The 18,386-nt window shown below is 30.5% G+C and overlaps 1 protein-coding gene across 6 annotated transcripts in view; it reads left to right on the forward strand.

Annotated features, from left to right (window-relative positions):
• Nucleotides 1–1,108: 1,108 nt before the first annotated feature.
• nac (GDP-fucose transporter nac) overlaps nt 1,109–18,386 on the forward strand; it is a 28,586-nt gene continuing 11,308 nt past the window's right edge. The window contains exons 1-8 of one of the 6 annotated variants that reach the window (XM_076472492.1): nt 1,114–1,403; nt 3,108–3,169; nt 3,739–3,847; nt 5,652–5,712; nt 7,901–8,041; nt 10,108–10,224; nt 14,763–14,871; nt 18,021–18,313. In XM_076472492.1, coding sequence (XP_076328607.1) covers nt 3,762–3,847; nt 5,652–5,712; nt 7,901–8,041; nt 10,108–10,224; nt 14,763–14,871; nt 18,021–18,313 — 807 coding nt within the window. In that variant the 5' untranslated portion in view covers nt 1,114–1,403; nt 3,108–3,169; nt 3,739–3,761. Of the gene's footprint in view, nt 1,669–3,107; nt 3,170–3,738; nt 3,848–5,651; nt 5,713–7,900; nt 8,042–10,107; nt 10,225–14,762; nt 14,872–18,020; nt 18,314–18,386 lie in introns of all 6 variants that reach the window. The other 5 variants (XM_076472494.1, XM_076472491.1, XM_076472493.1 and 2 more) reach the window with 5 other exon arrangements.

An 18,386-nucleotide genomic window follows, 5' to 3' on the forward strand; every position in this document is an offset into this window, starting at 1 on the left:
GTACCTTTATGTATTTTTATTGCACGTTCAGTATTTATCATGTTAATAAAAGGATAGAAACACAATTTCCTGTCCTTTATTATAAACGGTTTTTTTTTATTTCCCCCGCCCAATGGATGGATATTCTAGCCAGTTAATAATAAATAATGGATTTAGGTTTTAAATCTTAACAAAAAATGACTGGGTAGAGCCAGCATCGAAAAAAAATATCTATATGTTGTTACATTGTTTCCTTTGCGCAATCAGACTTACCATGCGTTTCCTACTCTATTACTTGATACGATATTTTTTTTCTAATTTTCTGTACAAATCGAACAAGGGAGTCACTAAGTTCATTTCACCCTACTTATTCATGGGGTTGTGTCAATAGGATATCACACATGCTTCCTATCATGAAATATTACTGTGAAAGCTTACTATATAGAAGGTAATGGTTATCTTTTCTACTGGCAAGTCTAATAGTGCACTAAGGATAAGATAACATCTCTTGTATTATAGTGAGTCTGCAACCTGAAAAGAATGCTTTTGCTGTGCTTTCAAAATTATGCTATATATTTTCAGTCTGGGACGAAAGAATTGAAAGTAAAACACTTCATAGAAAACTACTTTGAGATATAACACACTCCAGTGAAGGTGTCACAATATACTTGGCTTCACCACGATTTTGACGCAATGTGTCCGGTCTCTCTCATTATCGCTTTGATTTCGACTCAGTCGAGGTTAAGAGAAACCATATTTTTCTGGTGAACCTACAGTTATTCCGCTACTCGTACAAAATTTCTCAAAGATGAACCAGTGAGTTTCAAAATACCACAATCCTTTGTTACAGGGCATCCTTGGCACTACATGTATTGCACCTGTCAGTCATTTCCCCAGTTTTATAATAGCTTTTCTAACTTCTTTATTTTGTAAAATATTATTCACAAATGTTGGTTGTATTAAATTTCTTTTTAACTCATTCAGTTTTTAATTATGCTTATGAAATGTTCATTGTTTGTTTCATTCGAGTAGTTTAATGGTTTTTCGCTCTATATTTTTCAGTACATTGCTTCCTTCGAATGGAGAAATAAATGTTAAATAAATAACAACAATAATTTATAAATTCTAATAATACTACCAGGCAGCAGTAAAAGCATCAGAAGGGTGACGTTGTTCAAAACTTTCGATTGGATATAAGTTATATTCTGTTGTTTGGATGTTCGAGATATTTGTATTTCGCATCTTCAAGTGAATTGGACGAACGGGTTTATATAATTTCTGAGACGTTAGTGTTTTTTCTTGTGATTAACATTACGCGGCGAATATTTTGGTTTGCATATTGTCGTTACTGGTGTCAGTATACATACAAAGGTTATCTTGTTGCCGTTGCTACTGTTATAAATAAACAATAAAACTTATTAAAGGTAAATTTGTATTTTATAATTTACTTGGGCAGAGGTTCTGAGATATTGAAAGGAAACTGGGTTTGTAATGCTCCATTTGTAACTTGAAGAACTACAATTTACGTGTCTGGATATGAAGTGGGAAAAAGCTAAATATATCGTACATTGTGATTTTATAACACCTACGATTCACGAGTCAATATTTTACGTTGGCAGCAGGCTTGATGGCAGAAACATAAATACGAAATCTCGAATGAGCGTTTATCAGTTGTGTTTTGGAAGAAATGTAATTTTCTTTCTTCCATTTTTTTATGTAGGTTTACCATATCATAAAACTAATTTAAACCTTTTCAGTTGAGCGCTTCATGTTATAAAATTAATTTACAGAATTTTCTTTTATAATGATTTATTTCTAATATAAAAGTAAAACAATAGTGCCATGGCATTAATTACAGGTTAAGAATGTCTGATTAACACATAACCATTAAAGAGCAAACTTAGTATTTTAAATTACATTGAAAAGTAACAATTTTTTAAACAAGTAATTTGCAAAGTGAAGTGTTCAATCAGAGTAAGTTTCTTATTCAATACTTGCTATTCTGAAAGAAATATCAGAGAAAAGAAACTACTAATTAAGCCTTTACATGTCATAACCCATTATGTTCTTTACATATTATAACATGTAATATGTTTTTCCACATTATAATCTGTAATGTGCTTCATATCAAAATCTGTGATGGCATCCACATCCCAGAAGCTATTCCAGGTTATGTTATTTAGATTGAGATCACACTATTCATTGGTAAAAGAGTAGCCCAAGTGTTGGTGGTGGGTGGTGATGACTAGCTGCCTTCCCTCTTGCCTTACACTGCAAAATTAGGGACTGCTAGCACAGATAGCCCTCGAGTAGCTTTGTGTGAAATTCAAAAAACAAACAAAAACAAACAATAGATTGAGATGCTTTGTAATATAAATTATTCCATAGGGACCTTTTATAAATAAAAAAGTAGAAAAAATTCCAGTTAAAGAGACCATCAGGAACAGCAAAAAAATTGTATTGATTGCAGTCTCTGGGTTAAAAACCTGCCTTCATTCCAAGTAATTGCAGTTACAGTAAACATTTGTTACTTAGAATTGGTTCTTTTTAAAAATTGTTTAAAGCCTTGAATTAGCATTTAATTTAAAATTTTCCAAAGTTCAAAATCAAAAGTAATTGGAGTCAGGAAGTTTAAAAGATTGGGTTTGTTGTGTAAAGACTATTGCAGTTCTTAGGGTTTAGAAATATCTAAACTTATAAGAGGTTAAAAAATTAGAGCTGAATAACATTTTTCTATATCTTCAGAAGAAAAATATACTTGTCTGGTGCATTTTGTTTTGGCTACTCTTAAAGTCAGTAATAACCACATGGAAAGGGTTTAGAAAAGGGAAAACTTAAATAATTTCAGCTTGAAATAAATACTCAAAATTTCAAATGATGAATTTGAGGCAGTATTATCAGTCTGTATTTTGGACTGACAACAAAACTGGTAGTAGAACCTTGATGAGAAGTTTTATGATTTTGAGTTTGTACAGTATTACATGCATTTTCTGTTCTTTTATTTATTTGCATGGAGTTTTTTTGGACTATGGTTTCAAAGCTAAATATAAACATTTTTTATTAAAGGTTATGACAAGATTTTAATTACTTGATAATGTGAAGTTTTTTATATAAATGGTAATCTTCAGGAAGCACTAGCAAATGATAAAAGAAACCAGGGATACATTTTTTCATTAAGTGAAAAATAGTGGTAAGTTTTCATTAGGGTTGGTTTAATTAAACATGATGACAGCAGTGATTTGTTAGAAAATTTATTGTTTGTGGAATTGAAAATGTAATGGAATAGGAGAATATGGATGTGAAAGAAGAGTTTGATGCTTGAAGTGTTTGGACAGATTGAAAAAGTTTAATTGCATATATTGGTTTGTAGCAAACAGTTTAACTGTATATGTTAGTTTGTAGCAAACATTTGCTTTTAGACTAAATTGGCTATTCCTTTGTATATGTTTCTCATCCTATCACATTAAAAGTACTATTTATTGTTTTTGTTTTTAGATTTTAAGGAAACATAAACATGCTGAAATGAATTTAGAAAATGATCATTATAGTGGCATGCTTCTAAATATAGTTACTTCTTAATTAACACTACAGGAACATTTATTCCAATAAATTGATGTGTATTAGGAATATTTAACTCAACGAGTTGATATGTGTTAATAATTTATACTTTTTGGAATTCTAGTACTTAAACTATAATGAAATTAGTGTGGCCAGTCAAGTAGCTGTAAAATGATCATATAATTTTTTAAACTTCTGTAGTGATTCAAATATCAATATACTACATGTTGAAAATGGAACTTCCAGAAGAACGCTCTCAGAAATTGATAAGAAAATATATTCATGTAGTAGCTGTTGTTTCTGCATATTGGTAAGTTAAATATGTCTATTTGGTTATCACTGACTTTTTTCAAGTTTTTAGACCTTTTATTTTAAACTATTTTTCTATGATCAGGCATAGCCATATTACAAAGTAAAAAGTTAGTGACTTTGTTTTAGGTAGTTCTTCTAAGGCCCACAACATCAAAACCATACCTTTAACATCTTTAATCATAAAACAGGAAGAGCAGTATAGAAATAAATTTATTTTTTAAGTGGTTTTCTCTTTAGTCTACCTACAGACTATATTCCTGAGTATTAAGAGCATAGGTGTTAAAGCAAAATAGCTAGATAGGCTTATGAAAGATATAATAATGTTATTTTGAAAGTAATTATTGTGCATTTATTAGCACAAATAGAACTGTAAAAAATAGAGTGAATACAGAACATTTTAAGTTTATTGAAACTGTTCTCTCAGTGAGCTGTCTATTTTACCAGTAGAACCTTTGTCTTTCTCATGTTTATTTTACCTGCAAACAAACTGATTTTAAATTTTACTCAAACTTTTGTTACTATACTGTATTTTATTATCAGTAACTAGGTTTCTTAATGTTTTTTTTAGTATTTCAATCTCGCAGTGTTTTCTAGAAATCTGCACATTCAACATGAGAATGGTAGTAATTAAGAGTTGGGTAATTAGCTTGATTAATAAATATAATTAATTGGCTATGAGCTTTGATGACATCAATTTTTGTCAAAAAATAATTAACATAAAATTATGATTATACTTGCTGATGTTATGAAAATGATGAATTAATCAAAATAAGCATTTTCTAGCTATTCCAACTGTCCAATAATTTAAATATTACCATAATGATTTTATTATTATTGATTTATTCAGGTTTCTTCAAGTTAGTTGATTAGTGTCATGACTCAAGAACCAACTAATTAAAATTAGAGTTCTAATTATTACTATTTTCAGTTATTCCAACTGTTCAAGTAATAAAAATATTGCCATTATGCATGTTTATTGTTAAGCACAAAGCTTATAGAATTGGTTATTTGCACTCTAACCACTGCAGGTGTCAAAACCTGATTAAAAAAAATTTGTTTTGTTTAGCTATCTCATGAGAATGATCATTTAATTGTATGTAATCCATTAATGAGCTCAATAATTAATTGATCAGCAAGTTTTACTTTAGGGGTTTTTAATCACTTTGAAATGTTGTTAAAAGTTAGAAATTTAACAACATTCAAAATCTTGAATGGAAAACAAACTGTTAGAGATGCCCAAAGTTATGTTGCTTTAAAATTTTTATTTTGTTTTGCAAGAAACTGTATTTGCATGTATTTCAATTGGCATTGGTTATGCTTGTGATAGTTTTTATAGGCAGTAATGAAAAAGTTTTTCAGGAAGATTGTGTTATTAATATGTCTTCTGAAAACTTGAAGATTTAAAAGATAAGATAAAAGTTAAAAACTGTATTGGTCAATGCTGATAAAGAAAGAAAATACAAATGATCACTAACTGGATGCAAACTTTAACAATATTTAATTATTTTAATAACAGAAACTGGTTATCAACAATCTGCCCTCACTAGGACAGGAACACAAGATTTCCATGTATACTGTTATCTTTAAACCAGTGCTCTATCTATTTAAAAGTTTCACAATTCATCTGAAAAATTATAGACATATTTTAATTAGAATTGAGTCATTTTTTAAAGCTTTAGTTGGTCATGCTTAACAGATTACATGGATACAGAGAAATCAGTGTTTTGTTTTGTTTTAACTTGTTATAGCAAGATTTCTGTTTTAAACAATTGTTTATGTCAGTTTCACTGTGTTTTTTGCAGGGTGATTTCTATTTCAATGGTATTTGTCAACAAACATTTGTTAAGTAGCCCACAAGTTCAAGTAAGTTTTGTTCTTTTGATTATAATTAAACTTCATATGGTTCAGTGTAATCAAAATGTTGTTTTGTTGTTGTATCAAAAACCAGTATCTTAAATATACATCTTGGAAATCACATATATTTAGTTCAAGTTATTCTCAGTAAGTTCAGTTGTACACATATTGAAATATGATAATAATAAATATGAGGAGTTAATACATATATCATAGTGTGTAGGTATGGTTGAAATACTTAGTCATAGTGTTAGACAGAACAGTGCTGGAATCATATTGTGGAGTTTATTTACATTTTGCAGTGAGTATCTTAGGTCATATCAAGTGTCTTGATTTAAATAAAATTAAAAAAAATGAACTTATTTTATTTACGGTAATTACTTATATTTCCTTATATAAAGGACGAGGTCAATAAAGAAGGTTATATTTTGACCTTTGAAGGTTATTAACTCATCAGTACAGTAGAACTCATTACAGTATAATCTTGATTAATGGGCACATTCTCTCTTTCAAGATTTGTTAATAGTTTTTTCTCACATTTAATAATATATTACCTATAGCCAATAGAAAGTCAAGGATTTCATCTATCAAATGATGCATTGTTTAAAATTATGTTTTGAACAGATAAGCATCATTTTCGCTCAGAGTACAAGTTGTGTTCCTGTGAGAAAGTTCATGATTAGCTTGGAGGAATTTTGAGTTAGGGGAAATTGTCTTCTTTTTTGCATGTTATTAGTCTTGTGTTCTTTGATGCATTATTTAATCAAATAAAAATATTGTGCATTACTACCATTAGTATAAAAAAAAGGAGGGTTAAGTCCGTGATGATCAACAGCAAGAAAAATGAAGATTGGGTAAGTACTTTATTTTTTTTATGTTTATTCTTTATTTATTATTATAAAAGTAACTAAAATTTAAAAATAAGGATTTTTTAAAAATTTAATTAAGGTTAGATTAAGTAAAATAAGTAATAATAAAGGTAATGTAATTCAATAGTGCAATGTGTGTTGCATATTCCCTGAATGATTTACAACTTATAATGATACTGATAGTAGTTAGACATGGTTCTCTGGACAAGAAAACAAAATTTAATTATAAATAGATGTATACTGTTACAAGCCTAAAGCTACTTAGAGCTAATAAATGCAGTTTTATATTACAAATTGAATCTATTTTAGAAAGAAAACAAGAGTAATTTGGATTTATTTTTTGGTGGATGTGAGGTTGTTCAAATTGATTGATCTCATATAGAGATAATGTAGAGAAAATAACAAATAAAATATAATGTTTTACTGAAAAAAGTTTGAAATGTATTGAGGAGGTTTTAGAGATTACACAAAGGAAGCTTGAGATTTTTGGGAAGAAGAAAAGTATTTTTAATTTTAACATTAACATTTCTCTGCATATAGACTATTCAAAACAAATGCTTGATATAGAAATGAACAAATCTTTATTTTAGCTTATTAAAAATACTTCACTAAAATATGTTTTTTGTGTGAAAGGATTATAATGTTAATTAAAATGTTGTGAAGATATACATCCTATATTGAAAATTTGAATTACTAAGTCTATAAAGACTTTAAACAAATACAAAGAGGTCATCTGGTCTGTCAAATTGATTGAACCCATGTTGAGAAAGTTAAAAGGACTTCAGTTGACTTAAGCAAAACCAAACTGTTTAAGCAGGTTAACAATCATATTAGAATAAAAATAATACACCTCATTTAGAGGGTTCAGTGGACTTGGTGCTAGCCTTTTTATAAGTGACTGTGTTTGAATACATAAATCCTTAAAAGTATAAAGGACATAATGTACATCACACACCCATGAAAAATGCATTAGCAAGCAACGATACACCAAAAATGTATAAAAGGTATAAGTTGATATACTGTGAGGAAGAAGCTAAGTTCAGAATGGTAATTTTAATTTCTGGAAAGTTACTTCTCAAAGTATTTTATGTTGTTTAACTGAATACAGGAAATACTAGCATAATGTAAGAGACGAATAGCTGATACTTTATAAGTATAAGTAAGTAGTTTATGGATGTAGTGTAAGAGCTAGCAAAGTAGTTTTAGTTAATAAAAGTGTAACGTAAGAGATGTAGAAGTAGCTTCAGTTAATACAGATCTAACGTAAGAGCTGGAGAAGTAGAGATTAGAAACATTGTGTAGGATTAACTGTTAGTTTTTACTTCCAGCTGGAGGCACCTCTTTTCATAACTTGTTTCCAGTGTATAGTAACAACAACTCTTTGTGTTCTGATAAGTGCCTTCTCTGTCATGGCTCCATCAGTTTTTACATTTCCCAGGATACGAGTTGATCTTGGAGCTTTGAAACAAGTATGGCTAAAGCTTTTCTGTGATTCTGCAGAATATTTTGAATTTTTCAGTCAGCATTGCTGTTTTTTTTGTATGTGGAATAAAATATTGCAAGATCAAATTGGAATAAGTTCTTTTGTGATTTGTTGTCAGGAATTTAACTTTCTTTTTTTTTAATATGCATTTTATGTGAAAATATATGATATTGATGTGATTAAGAGAAATATTATTTGAACATTATTGTGTCAGAATTCTGTTTTCCCTGCCAATGCTTCTTGTCAAATCAAATTATCTGAATATATTTACCTATCTGTTTTTATTTTAATTGTAGAAATAAATGACCTTATAACACCAACTTTATTTTTCTATTTAATTGCACAATAAACATTTTGCTTTATGGTTTCTTCAGATGTGTTCCACTAAAACACAAATTGGAATTGACACTACAAAGCTCTAATTATTTTATATAAGAAATTCTAATCAGTTTTATATCTATATGTAAATATCAAATTAAAACTTTGTACTGTCAGTTACAGTTTGTGATTTAGTGAAATTATTCTAAAGAAGCTGTAAAGCAAAATACTGAATACCCAACTAAATAAAAGAACCTAAAGTTGGTGTCATAATGTTATTTATTTCTAAAACTAACATTTTTTATATTCCTGTATGCAGTTGCAGTTTTCTTATTGAATCAGTTTATCTGTTGTTTCTCTCCTGCTTAATATAGTGCTTTTTTTCAGATCAGGTTGTTTTGCTTACACCTTCTTCTTCTCTTCGGATCAGTTTGTCTATCTCATTTCTCTTGTCTACCAGTGCTTCTCAGATCATGCTGTCTGGTTATACCTTCTTCTTCTTTTTGGATCAGTTTGTCTATCTCATTTCTCTTGTCTACCAGTGCTTCTCAGATCATGCTGTCTGGTTATACCTTCTTCTTCTTTTTGGATCAGTTTGTCTATCTCATTTCTCTTGTCTACCAGTGCTTCTCAGATCATGCTGTCTGGTTATACCTTCTTGCTCTTTCATCTTGTTTAATCAGTTTGTTTCTACTTTTTTGCCAACTAGTGTTTGTTGTCAGATCAGGTTGTCTTCATTTATTTTTCTGCTTGTTTTCATTTTGCTGTATCAGTTTATATTTTGCTAGTCTTATGTCTGCTAGTGCTTTTTTTTGTTAGATCAGGTTGATATTGTTACATTTCTTGCTGCTACAGCTTCCTGTTGAATAAGATTTTCTGTTCTTTTGATAATTTCTAGCTTTTTAATGCTTCTGTTTGGATCAAATTGCTGTTATTTTCCTGTGTGCCAGCACATTTTACTTGATGAACTTATATGTTGATGCTTGGAGTACAACTTGGCATAGCAAAAAGAACAAAAACTATTTTATTTATGTAATTCTTTGAACACAAAATACACATTAAGCTGATTTAGAACATTAATGCAAAATTTGAGAAATTCAAGGTATAAATAAGTCTGAGAACTTTAGGTTATTACTCCGACTTATTTTTTACCTTCGAAGGAAGCCAATATTTTCTCATGAGCTTCTAAATGCTTCAGTGTAATACTCTTGCAACTAAGAAGGTTTACTCACTCCAGGTGAAATCTAATACAACTCAAAATTCTTTAAAAATGTTGGTGAAATATGAATTTTATTCATTGTGAATTTATAGGGTCAAACAACTAGATCATTTATACCACATCCAGTTGGGCTTCATCCACAAAATCTGTAATATTCTCAATTTTAAAACCTAGAGAGTAATACCAGACATGTGAAAACCATCTCTTATTTTATCATAAGTCACAGTGTCATTTAGAGAGAGTAGTTGAATTTTTTTAAGTGTATATAACTGTAAAAATTCTTTTGTGATGTTCCCCAAATATATTTAGTTTGATACTAGGTTATTTTTAATATTACTTTGTAATGGTGATTGAACTTAACAGTTCTAATGAGACTCAATTCTTTCCTGAAACTTACAGCTATGCAGAGTTCTTAAAGATTTTTCATCTGGCAGTTGTTTATTTTAAAAATGGAATATATTTTATAATTTTAATGACTAGAAAGTCTGAGTAAATCTCCTATTATGTTGTTTCAGGTTTTTCCATTGTCATTCATTTTTGTGGGTATGATTTCATTCAATAACTTTTGTTTGAAGTATGTTGGAGTACCATTTTACTATGTTGGGCGTTCACTAACGACAGTGTTTAATGTGGTAAGTTTTATTTTGTTATGAAAAAGCTGAAAAAGTAAAAAAAAAAAAAATGAAATCAATCATTTTTTCTTAAGTAACACTGTTGAGAATATTTTAAGTAAGCTCATGGAAGCTTGTTAGTGTATAAAAATTGGTTACATTTAAGTAAATGTTTTTTATTACTCATACTTTGTGTAATTTTATTCTTAGTAAATATTTTATGTTAATGTTAACTTGTTTTTGTTTATGTTTTAAAGTACCTGCATTTGACTGTTAGTAAATTTTTACAGTGCTCTTAATTTCATTTGTATTTAATTATTTTATATTACTGTAATATGAATTGCATTTAACCAACCCTTCTCAGGCTTTAAGTGATGGAAAGAACCATCTGCCCAACTAATAGATTATGCATTCCAACCCTTTGGATCATCCTGCCTTATTACTCAGGAACAACATTGTTGATTGCGAATGGTGGTTAGATCAAAGCAACATTACTGTTTGGGTATCCATTCCACCACCTGATTCATGGATCTGCCTGTTCACAGATGCATCTCTTCAGGTATGAGGAGCTTACCTTGAATGTCAGGAATCCTAGGGTACTTGGATAGAAGATGAGTCTACCCTCCATTATCAGTGTTCTTAAATTTCTTGCTATACATCAGGCAATGGTTGAAGGGGAAAAATTGTCATGATACATTCTGACAATTCCGTGGCTGTATCTCAGATTTGCCATCAAGGAGTCCCCAGTGGCTCAGCACTATGTCAATGGGCTCACCCTGCTAGAACCCAGGCTTCAGTACCCATGGTGGGCAGAGCACAGGTAGCCCATTGTGTAGCTTTGTGCTTAATTCTAAACAATCAATCAGTTGTCGTCAAGGAAGTACACATTCTCAAGACCTTTGTTTTTCCACCTTGGATCTTCTCTGCTGGGCTCATTCCCATCATATTTTAGCATGGCATGTTCTAGGAATGATGAACTTAATTGCAGATCACATGTCTCAATCCAACTGGAATCTTCTAGATGCTACATCACAAGTTTTTTCAGTGTATTTCCTCTTATTTTTGGTTATCAACGGTTGATGCCTTTGCAACTCATTGGAATTTTCAACTGCAGTTGTTTTGGTCTCCAATACTTCATTCTCAAGTGTTGGACAGTAGGTGTATTCAGTCAGGACTGGACAAGCTTATATCTGTATGCCTTTCCCTGATTCAGCTCTTGTCTCAGGTTCTGATTATGGCTTACTCAATTCCTTGTTGAGCTCTCTTGGTTGCATCTTAATGGTCAGCTTAAATGTGGTTTTAGCTTCTTCAGTATCTTCATGAATGTCCACCTCTACCTCTGTTGAGAAAAACCTTGATCAGACAGTTTCTCAGGACTTTCCAATGTGTTTTAGAACCCCAGACTATTGGTGAAGCTTGTGAGTCCTTACCACTGCTAGTCTCCAGTTGTGCAGGGGGCAAATAGAAGCTTTTCCTCTAGAGTGTTTCAGTGGGGTCCTCCTACTCAGGTCCATGAATGTTTTTTCCAGATGTTAGTAGAAGTGGCACAAGCCTATGCAGGAGCTTACTCATAATTTCAGCTCAAATTTGAATGAAGTTATCCAGTTTGGAAAGATGGGTACACATATATTCTTTTTTGTATTTTTACTTAAAGCTGGTCCAGTATCTCCTTATTTTTCTGAACACGGAGTGTTCCAATCCTAGGTTCTTGATTGAGCACAAGTTCCATGTCTTCTCCAGAATTCCAAAGGGCAAGTAGAATACTCCTTGTCCACTTGGTTTGGGGACTGAGGATAAATGTTCATAATTCCAGTCCAGATGAGTTCTGTTCTTCTGCTTGAGTATGGCATACACAGTCCCATCATTTTGAGCCTAGGGTGTTTGTTTTTGGACTTCTTCAGGTGGAGAAGAAAGTTTGTTCACTTAGGTATTGCTTACCTTATCACATTGATTCCAGTGGTGTCAGATGCATCAGTGTGTGATCAGAGGTTGGAATCTAATCCAAGTATATATAAGGCATTGTGGTCCAATAACCCTAACCATCACCATGAGATGTATGTATCACAATCCCTTAATTCCAACCCAGAGTTGTGAAACTTTGGCTATCAGGTTGGGGCTGGCCTATATCGATAATTACTCATGTTTTATTCCGCCTTTGATGTAGGAACTAAGTTCCATGTGAAGAGCTTACCTTTTCTTGATATAGTGAAGTTTCCCCATTCTTATACCTTTTTTTTATTTTTTTTTTTGTACATGTCTGTTATATACAAACAATTTTAGTATGGATTATACCTGCACCAGTTCCTCCATCTTCTCAATGTGGGATTCTAATTATAGTGTCAATGGATGGTATGTTTTGGACATTAACATTTTCCTAAACTGGAAATGTATTTCCAATAATAATTATCTTCACTGACATTCTCTTGCCTTTCCTCCCTAAAATCAGCTTATATCTTAATAAAGTGATTACATTATCTCAATGAGGTGCTTATATACAGACTTAGATAGAAGGTACACTGAAGTTGGTGGAGAAATTTGCAAATAGAATTTTTGCATAAGGAAAATCAAGTGGGGTATAAAAAATTGGAAAAAGTATTCTTAGTGTTTAGATGAGCAAAGAGTGGAAAACCTTGAGACTGAGAAATAGCTGTAGTGTCAGCAGAGGTAAGTATTATTGGAAATACATTTGCAGTTTTGTAAAATGTTAAATTTCAGTTATTTAATTATTTTAAGTGATGCTCATTGATGTTCATAGGCAGTTGATTGCTCAAGTTTATTGTACAGCTACATTTGGTATTCTTAATTTCATCCCTATCAATTGTTTTAAATTACTTTTAATTTGATTCTTAAGTGTCTTATGTTACTCATAACCCTCTCCACCCAGGTCGGGGTCAAAGGCCATGTCACTGTGTTTATCGACTCAGATTCAAAATTTTACTGAACTGCTATTCTATGAATTTATGTCATTAAATTTGTTACAATTTTTTGTATTATACAGAACTTAATTTCTTAATTTAAAAGTAAATAAAAAAACAACTCACTTTAACATGAATTTTTGTGTGTCATGTAGTATGCTGAATGCAACAGTGGTTCAGATCAAATGTTTGTGATGTCAAAGTACAAAGTCTACAGTTTTGTATGAATTAGGAACTTAAATTACCAATTTTGAAAAGATATAAAATAAGAATTTTCTGTAGTTTCTATTTGTTGGGATATTGTTCATGTACTGAATCAAACACAGTGGCCTTGCTCATGTCTTTCCATTTCTGCAAATAGTCCCGTATGTATACTTATATATATGACATGAATAACCAGTTGAAAGCTAAGAATATCCTCCTAGTTATTTTTTTCAGCCATTTTCAAATATAATGGTGTTCCTTTTTTCTTTCAAGTCAGTCCTTTGTGCTGGTAAGTTGAGTCTTGATTCTGTTTGAGATTTGAAATTTCATATCTATTTTAGACCCAAACATAGCTTAGTTGCTAAACTAGATAAATTATAATGAATGTTTATAGTACTGATTTTTGGTTATTCAAATGTATGTATAAAATTTAAGAACATGAACTAATTTCATCATCCACATGCAAAATGTCTTGAGCCTTAGCAACCTATACAAGCAGCAACTGAGTACCAAGGTTGTAACTAAAAGAAATAATTATTTTATCTTTTATGAGTTTTATATTCTTGAATACAGTAACTTGAGTGCATGTACATCATATCATTTTGTAGTGTTAGCCAGACACAACTGAAAGGTCAGTGTTATAAAAATAATAAATATATAATGTTATGAGGTTTAAGTTATTTAGTCTAAACAGTTGTGTTTTTGTTACAGCTTTTAGTCATTTTAGAATGAAAAAGACTATTGTCAAAACCTTTACAGAGATTTGTTTGTAAAAGTAACAGATAAAATGTAAAGTTTTTTCTTAAGAAATGTTTAACTATCTGGGCATTATAAAGATATGTGAAATGTGAAAATTTTCTGATGCATGAAAGTATTTTTAATCTTCAAATTAAAATTATTCTGCATGTTGGATAGGCAACATTTGAAAAAACAAAGGCATGAGAAAAACATTACTTAACAAATCTTAACATTTGATAAAAATAAATCTGGTATTTTTCATATGATACCATTACAATGTTTACTGATAATCTGCCAAATTTCATGGATATACACTTACTGATTTAAAAGTTATATCATCAAAACTATAACAAGCACAAAATGGTCACAAGGTCAATCTCAGAAACTGAACTCTTGCTGAAAGAGTTAATTTGATCTTTTTGTAATTGTTTTATATTACTCTTAATTTGATTGTTGGTGTGTGTTTTATATTATTATATATTAATTTTTTTATTATTCTCTCTACATAAGCTATTGCAGTTGTTAAATGAATTACTTTACACTTTTAAGGACTTTCATAGTAGAATAACTAATTTTCTTAAAATAAGTCTTGTAAGTTAATCCAGTAATAACTTGAACTATACAAGACATCTGTTAAATTCATAATACATGAAAACATCCAATTTACTGTTAAATTTCTCTCAAATCCTTTTTACCTTCCAGGTCTTAACATACTTTCTGCTACAACAGAAAACTTCAATGAAAGCAGTTACTTGTTGTGCTGTAATTATAATTGGGTTTCTTTTAGGAGTTGATCAAGAAGGTGTTGCAGGTATCTTTTTATCACGTTTTTGCTAATAACATTTATGTTCTGTCTTATAGCGTATAAATACTGTTTTATCAGCAGCTTGGTACACTTGACATTATATTATAGAAGCAAAACTGTATTTTTATTTATTTTTTCAAAACGAGTTTGGAATACAATTAGAAATTAAACCAGTTAATCAGTACAACCTGTTACCTATGAGAATCAGTTACTTCATTCTTCAGATAGTGTTCTTAGAGGGTGTTTGATTGGTGAAGTGATAATTTAGAGGTAGCTTTTACTATGGGTAATGTTACTGAGTGTAGTTTGATTTGTGAAGTGATAATTTACAGAAAAATACTGTCAGGAATAACATTAGTATGTGTAATTTGATAGGTGAAATGGTAATTTATAGGGAGCTGTTACCATGGGTACCATGACTAAGTGCAGTTTGATTAGTGAAGTTGTAACTTACAAGGACTGTTGTTGCTATGGGTGAAGTTTTTTAATATAATTTGATGAGTTTTTCTTTAGAAATGTTTACCCATCTGGACATTATAAAGATATGTGAAATGTGAAAACATTTTTTTTCTGATGCACAAAATCATTTTTAGTTTTAAAATTACTTTGTGTGTTATGTAGACAACATTTAAAAAGAAAAAAAGGCATGAGAAAAACAGTGCTTAACAAATCTTAAGACTTAATAAAAAAAATATAAAATAAATTTTATAAATGGATTGAATGTGTAATGAAAGAAACTTTATTACAAATAACAAACTTACAACATTTTGATAAGCTTTTCTTATCATCAATTTCAAGTATCTTACATAGATACAGAATTATATACACAGTATAGAACAAAGAGATCAAATGACTAGAGATTACATAACAGCTTAGTAAAGGTACTTCAGGATATTGCTTTAGTGTAGAGCTATTTTGATCAGTTAAGATGGCTTCCTTTACTTTGTGTCTTTGTTTCAAGTTACAGCATTTTGAATAGATGTACTGTATTTTTTTTAGTTACAATAGTGGTAAACATGGGAGGGTTTTTTATTATATTCAGTGAATATGGTTTCTGAATTTCTTCCAGTTTCTTGTGATGTAAAATTTTGGACAGTTATTGCACTTTATTTTAAAAACAATGTTTGATTTTATGTGATTTTTAATTAGTTGTGAATTTAGTTGAGGGCTGCATTTTTTAATGAATTTAAAGTTGACAGGAATTTTATGTTTGATGGCAAGTTTTTTTTCTGAGTGTGAATTATTTTTTAACTGATTTTAGAGATGAATGGTAAACTGAGGTATAATGTTGTGTTGTTATTTGGCTTATTAGTGTCAACTTTGGGAGTTGAGATTTTAGGTTTTCTGGTGATCGAAAATGTTTAACAATAGTTGGTGCAAATTGGTAGCTGTTAAGGAGGACAAAGTATGGATTATATGACTTGTGTTTTGACTTGAGTCATAAATATGTTAGGGATAACAGGTGAAACAGGGATTTTCATGTTTAAACCACCTGTTTGATGAAAGCTTTTATTCTTGAAAATGGAGTTGGTTTTTATTGTTGTACATTCTAAGAGAAGGAAAAGTGTATTGAGGAATGAATTAAAGGATTAGGATCATACAGACAGACAAACAAAATGTATGGTTGTTTGCACCCTCAGTTCTCCAAGCCTATTGGTCCAGTCTCAACCAAAGTTTGTATAAACACTAGGAACTATGGGGACTGTCCTAAGGGGGTCAAAATTGAACTACACCCTATTTTTTTTTATAAAGCCTTCTTATTAGCTATTCCCAACCCATTGAGTCAATCTCAAACAATCTTGGCAGGTTAACACTTTTGCAACATTGAATATTCTAAAGGTATTCATGTTCAAAGTATGAAGGTTGTTGGAGTATTTCTCAAACAACCATGCTTTTCTCATAGTTAATGAGGTATAGGGTGTTCAAGGGTGAAATCACCTCAAAATCTTCATGTTGGTGGAAGGAAAGCAAACAGCAACTGTTGTTTATGTAGAAGCTCTGCTATAATTTTAAAATTTTGAGATAAAGTTCATGTGTAGTTATTTTGAAATATATGATTGCTTTTAAAATTACATTGTTTTAATTGAGTTTAAACATTTCCCATCAACTGATGGGTATTTCAGATTATGCTTAATAATTTTGATTTTGTCATATATGTAGTCAGCTGAAAAAAGTCTTGAAGCTTTTTATTAGAGAATTTTGTCACATAAGTAAATTTTAATAATATGTTTACAAAGGAATAATAGCAAATAGCTACATACAGTGTACATGATAAAAATGAAAATCTTTCTGTACTTCTGATAATTATCTATATGATAAGATTCAGAGTCTGTGTGTCACATAACTCCTCCTAAACTGTTGGTTGTACAGATTTCTAAATAGTACCAAACAAATTGTCTCAGTCCCAAAATTTTTACAAAGGTAAATTGTCTCACACATTCCCCCTATGTGAAAATCAGGGATTTCTTAAAAAAAAACATTCTAATAAAATTCTAGACTTGGAAACTTCCAAATGGTGCTAAATGAGTCATCTTGGCACAGAGGTTACACCAAGGCAAAACTTTTCACCCAACCACACAGTAGTTCAAGTTTTATATTTGCATTATAAAAGTCCTATAAATGTGGGCCATAGGCCTATAGATTCACTGAATGGTTCTAAATGTATTATCTTGGCCCAAGGTTTGCACAAAGGTAACTTTTCACTCAGTTCCTCAGGAATTTCATGAAATTGGGCCCTAAATTTGGCACTGAGTTACATTAGAAAATGTAAATAAATAGATTTGCTAATTACTGTTCATATCATGATCAAAGAACTTAAATTTGCATTATAGTGGCAGTGATCATTAAACTATAAAAGTGGAAAATAGTAGTTTAACCATAACATTTAAATTATGGCAATCATGTAAATGTGGACCATAGACCTGTGGGTATGCTAGTAACTTTATGTAATTTCACCCCATTAAAATGGTGTATTTTTAAACCTGTATTTAAATAATCAGATGGTAATTCATGATATATTTAGTATTTGTAAAGTTAACTGTTAAAATCATGAAAAAAAAAATTCTATACTTGTGTTCTCATTAAATCATACAGTACCATAAAAGTGATCCCTGTTTTCTGATATTTTCAGTTATATTTTGTTGATTTTTCTCCAGGATCTTTATCTGTAGTTGGTGTTGTTTATGGAGTCTTGGCCAGTTTATTTGTATCGTTGTATTCCATCTTTACGAAGAAAGTATTACCTGTAGTTGATGGGAATGTCTGGTTGCTGACATTCTATAACAATCTGATTGCAGCCTTCCTTTTTCTTCCTCTTATGTATTGCACAGGAGAGATTCCCATCATTGTGGGATACAAACATTTAACAAATCATGTATTTTGGGGACTCATGATGATGGGAGGAGCTTGTGGTTTGGCAGTTGCATACATCACAGTATTACAAATTAAGGTAAATAAGTTTTGTGGGTGATGTTTTATCTTTCAAATATGCTTCATAAGCATGTTGCAAGTGAAAGTAATTT

The sequence above is a fragment of the Tachypleus tridentatus genome, chromosome 12 (genome assembly GCF_004210375.1).
Source record: "Tachypleus tridentatus isolate NWPU-2018 chromosome 12, ASM421037v1, whole genome shotgun sequence".
In the NCBI taxonomy this organism is placed as follows: Eukaryota; Metazoa; Arthropoda; class Merostomata; order Xiphosura; family Limulidae; genus Tachypleus; species Tachypleus tridentatus.